Source organism: Lygodium microphyllum, chromosome 6 (assembly GCF_053477565.2).
Source record: "Lygodium microphyllum isolate KBCC chromosome 6, Lygodium_microphyllum_v1.1.10, whole genome shotgun sequence".
Lineage (NCBI taxonomy): Eukaryota > Viridiplantae > Streptophyta > Polypodiopsida > Schizaeales > Lygodiaceae > Lygodium > Lygodium microphyllum.
In genome coordinates this window covers 56328163-56336261 of record NC_141140.1, presented here as the reverse complement: position 1 = coordinate 56336261, position 8099 = coordinate 56328163, and the positions used below count along the sequence as shown (strand labels likewise).

General features: G+C 40.5%; 1 protein-coding gene across 1 annotated transcript; it reads right to left on the bottom strand.

The window, feature by feature from the left end:
• Positions 1-1851: 1851 nt before the first annotated feature.
• Positions 1852-5845, bottom strand: LOC148034592 (pentatricopeptide repeat-containing protein At3g03580-like). Its single transcript, XM_087679543.1, has 2 exons — positions 5699-5845; positions 1852-5625 (listed from the first exon to the last, which is right to left on the bottom strand). Exon 2 carries the CDS (start codon positions 5538-5540, stop codon positions 2532-2534), a length of 3009 nt encoding a protein of 1002 aa, XP_087535669.1. The 5' UTR covers positions 5541-5625; positions 5699-5845; the 3' UTR covers positions 1852-2531.
• Positions 5846-8099: the final 2254 nt, after the last annotated feature.

Here is an 8099-nt window from a genome sequence, read left to right as displayed (position 1 = left end):
AAAGTGTATGTGTGGAAGGATGAGCTCCCATCACAAGTAGACCACCCGAATAGGAGAAAGGAGTCCTAAAAGTGTGCCTAATGGTGGACCCCCCTGGTGTGGTATTTCGTGGAAACATAGGTGCACTTAATGGAGGCTAAAAGGATGTGTAGCAAAAGATGAGGGATGGATGAATGGGAGCCCAAATGGATTTGTGATGGGTGAAGATGTGGGAAACATTGTTGGTTATGTTTATCCATTAAATGCAACAAAATGAGATGTACCTACTCCAATAGGACCATGAGAAACAAAATTATTTGAAGAAAAAGGATACTTACAAGTTCTTGCTTCTATTTCTTACCTTATCTGAAGTTTTCAAAGAAATATCTATCTTCCTCATTACTTCCAAACCAAAAGATATTATGTATTATTCCTCTTCAAGAGGATCTCTCGAACCATGAGGTATAGAAGAATTAGATAACATAGAATTAAAAAAGAGTTTGTGCATACCTAGCACTGGAGAAAAGAAGTAAGATGGAAGTGGTATGTGATCCATGACAATTTCCACTTGAGGATGGCCAATCTGAAGTGGAGATTCCATCATATCTACATGGTTAATAATTATGTGCAATGAAACTAAAGGGGGAAACTCAGGTTTACCTTCAATCTGTTACCGAGCCCTATGCATAAGGATGAGATCGTACGTAGTGGCTAAAATCTCGTACGGTCGATGAACTCCATGGTAATCCAAAGTTTCTCCACCCATGCCAAATCTAGCAGGGGCAAGTTGGAAGGCCTACTCCTACTCGTTTCTTAACATGCTTGGTTGTGGAGTCTGGAGCAGTGTACCGATGTTCAAAGTCATTTGAACCTTCTGTTCTTGCTTCTGTAGATGAGGTCTCGGATCAAGTCCAAGGTTTCTCAAAGAGAACTTGGCTCTAATACCATGTGACGAGATGCTTATGCAACAAACACACTATGCAGAGAGTGAATGTTATACCACAAACTCTTGTATCTCGAGGATTAGGCCAAGGGTAATGAGTTGGAGAGTGTTGTACTCCAAACGGATCCCAAAACGCAACAAGGCAACCTCCGAATATCGAACACCAACAAACGCAGCAGTGTGAGTGCTGGATCTGATGCAGGCAGTAGAAAGAAGAGAGAATATGCAGTAAATGCAAAGTGAGGAGAGAGAGAACAGCAAATCACAGCCTGTTTAGGCTGGGTAACAGTTGCAGGAGAGAGATAACTATAGAACGCAACCAACAAAAGCTAGGCGACAACCTGCAGAGTGAGGTGACAGCAGCTGAGGAGAGAGAACTATGAAAGTGACAGCTCCAACAGCAAAACGCGGGCTGGTTGGTGACATGGTAGGCTGGCAACAGCAAGAAAACTCAACGGCAACAATTGCCTGGCTGAGATCAGCTCTGAACAATGAGTGGAAGGCTAGAAACAGGTGCCAGACTGTTGTAGACAGCAATGGGTAGGTTGGACCGCAATGTCCTCCGTGTGGGCAGCAAGCTGAAAGATCTAAAATCTACAAAAAAAGAGTTAGGAAAAGTGAAGCAAACTGCCAATTTATAGAAAGTTTGAGATCCTCCACTTAACTCTCTCGAACTATGCCCCATTTTAGGGTTTTAAGTAAAATAAGCATAAAATAAGCTGTTTTGGGGCTATTTAAGTGGCTAATGACATTTCTTAGCTCAACACAAGAGATCACTCCCATTTCTTTATGAAGAGAATAATACCTCCTTTATAACATATAGGTGCGATGCATACTCACCCTTTTTTAACACATTTCTTATTTACTTTCTTTTTATAACATGGACAAACATGCCATGTATTTATGCACCCAACAAGAGACATGAGACAAGTTCCAATGTGCACTGTTCATTTGGCTTGTGAACTAAACAATGCCAGTGTACCTCTTACCTGCTTGTGGATAATATTGGAATGGGAGATCCCCCTTGTGAGTGTTCAGGTATCTCATATCTCAAAGAAACTAAAAAAGTGGAAATCCTGTAAGGAGGATTTTTGTCCAAAAAGTGGGATAGCAGTCGGGCTATTAGTGCACAAAAAGGTTGGAAGCTTTTGTAATGGTTTGTAAAACGTTTCTACCAATGCTCTTAAGAGTAATATAGCCTGTTCAAGGCACATTCAATGCAAGACTGCAAATTCTTCACCATTAGGATGGTATAGTGACATAAGAATGCAATCACCTTTAATTAAAACATTACCTACACATTATTGTAATGCTCAAGCTCAAATGTGCTCTCTTGACCAGAACAATAAGATCTGAGCCGAATGAAGGTTGAAGGATGTATCTGTGAATCAAGATGCAGCTTATTCGATCAAATGTACAATGTATTCTGCCACCTCAGAATAGCATTATTGAGTTTCTGATTCTTTGCTGATAGCATTTCCTTCTTGGTCATGCCTCTAGAAAGAATTAAAGAATGGGCCTAACTCTCCATTGTCTGTACAAAATTCTACATGATCATGGCTACAGAACTGTATTTTTGAGAACAGAAAGACATCAAAATTTGGATGGCTCAATACACATCCCCACAAGAGCAGACACTGTCCTTGAAATGATGGACACAGCAACTGTCGCGAAGAATGATTTCTCGTTTTTCAATCCTCGATATAATCTTGCTTGCATTATGGCAATCATTGCACATCCGCAGATTTTTACTGACCCGGAGAGTTGTCCCATGTGGTGTACTAAGAAGACCAAAAGCTATGGCCACTTTCTCTGCATGTTCACAGAGTGATGATCTTTCCTTCTCATTATCACAAGCAGGCTTCAAAACCAGATCTGCATTAGGCAAGTGGCCTTCTGCTTTCAAGGACAGGTTCATCTTTTTCAGCATGGCTACCACTTCCTTGCTGTGCTCATTACCCACAACAAACTCATGGACTGTCTCTTTTACTTCTATCCAAGCAATTGCTGGCTTTTTCTTAGCCTGGACAAGTTTTCTAAGCCCCTCTACTCTTGCTGCATCTTGCAGCCTGCCCCCACTCTCATATATATCTGCCATCACCACATACCAAGCAGAGTCCTCGGGATTTATTAGCACAAGCTGCTGAAAGCATCGCAACCCTAGCTCAGCTTCTCCATAAGTTTTGCAGGCACTAAGTAAGGCTGACCACATCTCTTCAGATAAAGGACAGAGGAGTTCAAGAAATTTCTCTGCCTCATACAGACAACCTGATCTAGCCAGAAGATCAACCATGCAATTGTAATGTTCTGCAGTCGGTGTAATGGCATACTTTTCCCGCATCATCTTGAAGTATTTCATACCTTCACATACTAGGCTTCCATGTCTGCAAGCCGATAAAAGACATGTGAACGTAATACCATCTGGCATCATGCATTGCTCTTGCATTTCCTCAAAACATAGGACAGCAGAGTTGCCTTGATTGTTCACACCATAAGCTTGTATCATTAAACTCCATACTTCAACATCCCGAACAGGCAGCCCTTGAAAAAGGGTACATGCTTCTGAAAGCAAACCACATTTAGCATACATGTTAATAAGATTCTTACAAATAGAAAGTTCACCAGCAAATCCAGCCTCTCTTAACTGTCTATGTATTTCTCTGCCCTTGCCTAAAGCTCCTAAGGTGCTACAAACTTTCAAGACACAAGCGAATGTAACACCATCGGGTGTGAAACCATCCACCTGCATTTGTTCAAAAGTATCAAATGCTTTCTGATGGATTCCAAAACGGGCATAGCCTCCAATCAATGCATTCCATGATATCACATTTTTCATCGTAAGTTTGTCAAAGGCTTCCTCTGATTTTGAAATACAGCCACATTTGGCATACATTCCAACAAGACTGTTCCCAATCAAAAGATCAGCCTCCATACCTTTTTGTCTGATCTCCATGTGTATCTCTTGGCCCACATCTACAGCTTTCATGCTGCCACAGGCTTTCAGCACACTACAATATGTTATTACATTGGGGGATATACCAGCTAATTTCATCTTGTTGAAGTATTGTAGAGCTTCTTGCCAATGTCCATGTTCACTGTAACCTGAGATTATTGCATTCCAGGAGACTGCATCTTGTACAGGCAGCACATCAAAAACACCATGAGCCTCAGATAATGCACCACAATTGGCATACATGCTAATCAAACTATTGCAAATGGCAGAATCTTCAAGGAAACCTTTTTGTTTAATCTCCATGTGTAATTCCCTGCCTTTCTCTATGGTTTTCAAGGTGGCACAAGCTTTCAAAACTGAAGTAAATGCGCCAACATTTGGAGAGATACCTTCAAGTTCCATCTCAGCAAAATAATCTAGCGCTTCTTTGCCAAATCCATAATCAGCAAATGCAGAAATCATCGTTGTCCAGGTCACAACATCTCTGGTTGTTAGCTTGACAAAGACTTTCCTTGCCTCTATAAGTGAACCACATTTGACATACATGTCTACCAAGGTGCTGCCAACAAACAAATTTTGTTCAAGCCCCTTTTCTCTTATCTCTGCATGTAACTTTTGGCCTTGCTCCAAGGCTCCTAAGCAAGCACAAGCTTTCAAGCCACTAACAAAGGTAAAAGCATTGGGGCAAAGATCTTGCAGCTTCATCAGTTCATAAAGTGTCAGAGCTTCCTGTGCAAGCCCATGTTCAATATATGCTGTCATCAAAGCTGTCCATGATACAACATCCTGCACTGGTAAATTGTTAAAGATTTCTTGTGCTTCAACAAGTGAGCCACACCTTGAGTACATTGTAACCAAAGAATTGCCAATTGGAAGAACCTTGTCAAATCCTTTCTGAGCGATCTCAGTATGAAGGTTTTGCCCTTCTTCTTTATTTCTCAATGCTGCACAAGCTTTCAGCAGAGCCAAGATCGTGTAAAGACTGGAGCAGATACCATCATCTAGCATTAACGGGTACACACTGAGGGCACATTTAAGTTCTCCACACTGTACATAGCCAGAGATAAGTGAGGTCCATGAGTGCTCATTCCGAAAAACCAGCTTGTGGAAGATCTGAAGGGCAACTGATATACCACCACAGTCAACAAAAGTAGGAACTAAAAAGTTGCTGATAGTCGTGTTAGCTTCGAGGCCACTGCTGCAGACTTGTGTATACACTTGCTTTGCATCGGCCAAGCATCTCTTGGCTCTGCACTGCTGCAATGTGTTGATAAAGCTCTCAACTGAAGGTAGATCAAGACCCAATTTAGAACATTCGAGTCCATCCTCTATGCTCAGCATCTCATTCCTTGATTCTTGTCCCTTAAAAGTTTCATATGTTGTGGGACATCCACTCTTAGCAGGCGTTTTGCAATTCAAAGATGAGTGTGTTATACGGATACTGATAGGGGAGCAGCTCCGATCACTAGAATGCATGTAAAAGTCTGTCTGATGCTCACCTCCATAGCCTTTAGGCATGTTCTCAAGAAGAACAGCCACTCCACATGTGCTTTCCATATGGAACAGCTGCTGCGTTCTCATGGAATTGACATGACCAACGTTCAGATCAATCTGTGGAAAGGCACCACAAAGTGGCGGGGATGAACATACACTGGCCATGTTCATTTGAATACCTTACTAGCATCAAGCTTCTGGCTTAGCAAGGGTTGGTAAGAATCGATTCCCCAGAAACACCCTGAGGGCTCCATATCTGGAAGTAGTAAGATTTTTCATCAATTTGCTGCACGTGTATGGAACCCTGTCTTAAGAGAAGGCGGGAGGACCTTGCGACTGTTCTGATGGGGGATTCTGGAGCCCATTGTTGCTCCATAGCTCGAACTGACCATCCGGCTGGCAGCTGTTACTGATCACAATCGTGCGAACGAGAACGCTCGAGCTAGCCATTTTTGTGTGGCTTGGTGGACCCCGAATTTGCTGATGTTTTAAATAAGAACGGACCATTATTTAGAGATGCGAGCAAGCCTTGAATGGGGGACTACAATTATACATACTATGTGCTCTCAAAGATGAGAGCCACGCCACACACACAATTCACAAGTCATGAGTAGATTTTTCCAATGTCTACTAAGTAAAGTTAGCCTCTTTTATAGCACACGTTAGACGAAGAATGGTGCCACATGCAACTCACTTTACTAGCTATGCATCGAGCATTTAAGCATTGCCTGAACTTGCAAGTAAGTGTGAAAAGGATCATTTTTCATTGATGGCATCATGAATAGCATTCCTATGAATTGAAATGCATGGGCCATTAGATCAATAGGCAAAATAAAATGGAGAAAAAAGTTTGCTTTTCTTGAAAATGTAATGCATAAAGCTACATGAGAGCAATGGATAGTTGGCGCACTTTTGTATGAAATTAACAAACACAACGAAGGTGCTCTCCCCCAAGCTCACTAGAGCCCATATCATCGTAATACATATATTTCAAGTGTATGTGTTGGCTCACAATTCTAGTTTGTGCCACCACTTATTTCTCCCTAATTGTGTGTAGAACCGTCCACCTTTGCTCTTATTGAGAACCATCAAGTTCTTGAGATATTTTTGTTTCTTACCTCATGTCACCTTCATGTCATTATGAAAGGCACTACTATACAGAAAAAGTCATGAGTGTTTCGATGACTTGGCAAAATCCATTGCAAAAGGGGAGAAATTTTTTATGAATGTCTTTGCATAATATTTGTGTTATCATCCCCTCAACCTCCCCCCCCCAAACAATAGATAGACCCCTCCCCACATAACCACATACCCATCCACATAGGACCCTACATAACCACATAGCCTCTCCCCCAATAGAGCCATATCACCCTAACCACATAGTTCCCCACATAACCACAAAATATTGGCATTGTCTCATAATTGATAACAAACATAAACAAACTACTTAAACCACCACAAGGGTTACCAAACCATATGAAGTTTATTACAATAAAAGTATTTGTTTTACACATGTAATAATCAATATAAGATTGAGTCAACATTTACAACAACAAGAATTGTAGTACCATTCACCCCTAGCCCCTAGCCCCTAGCCCCTAGCCAATGTATATCCTATGCATAATAGTTATATGCTTGGCATGGATTCCATAGAGTCATATATCTTCAAAGAGAGAAACTAGGTATGATTTGGTTATTTTTTGGATGGCCTCTAATGTCATGGATTTCATTGGCTTGTCATGTCCTTGCTTCTAAATCATCTCATTCATTGCAAGAGCAAAAGGTCCTCTTGAAAGTAGCAAATATGCGTCTTTTAATACTTTGTCACTGAGAGAGAGAGAGAGAGAGAGAGAGAGAGAGAGAGAGAGAGAGAGAGAGAGAGAGAGAGAGAGAGAGAGAGAGATGAGAGTTTAGTGATGACAATGAATTGTACCCTTATTCTTTGTTATCTTTACTTATATATGACTATACAGTTGTACTTATACAAAGGATGCCCGCTTGACTATAGCCATTTTCCTTTATTGCAAAAACCTTCCACTTAAAGGTTATAGTGTTGTTTTATGTAGTTGTTCGGCTTTGATGTAGTTTTTTCAGAGATTTGTAGAAAGCTAGTGAATGCATATGTCAGGATACTAAAGTATCTTTATGAGCAGATAACTTGACAATAATATTGAGAAAATCAATTATGAATTCGGAGTTGGAGAAGGATTATCAATTTAACGCAAAATCTATCTAGGATGATTCAAGTCATTTTTCAAAACACCATGACCCATAGATAAAATGAGAGTGCTAGAGTTTATAACCATATGAACAAGGCTAAGAGTGAGTAAGCTAGTTCCAATGTGAACAAAGGGAGGATAAGTTTGTGTTTTTTTAAAGAGAACTTAAGCTCTAGCCTTAAAGAATCTTACTAGAAAGAAAAGCTAAGAAATGAATAAAAAACGCAATGACCGTGATCTGAATTTTGTACATCACCTTTGAGGATGGAATTGTTGAGTACAAACATACCAAAAGAAGACTGAATTATTGCTATGACAAATCTAAGAGCTCAAAAAAAGAGATCTTAGCTTTTGGTTTTTGCAAGAATAAGTAGAGTTTATGCTTTATGAAAAGCAAGGTAGATTAGGGATGATAGGGACAAATGCCTATACAAATAGGATTAAAACAAATCAAGGAAGTCATGGGCAAATATAATCATGAACTATCAATGAGACATTAGAGGGCCAAAGT

What these genes read in the sequence shown, in the direction of transcription:
- LOC148034592 (XM_087679543.1), bottom strand. Translation starts at nt 5,540, where the DNA reads ATGAACATGGCCAGTGTATGTTCATCCCCGCCACTTTGTGGTGCCTTT.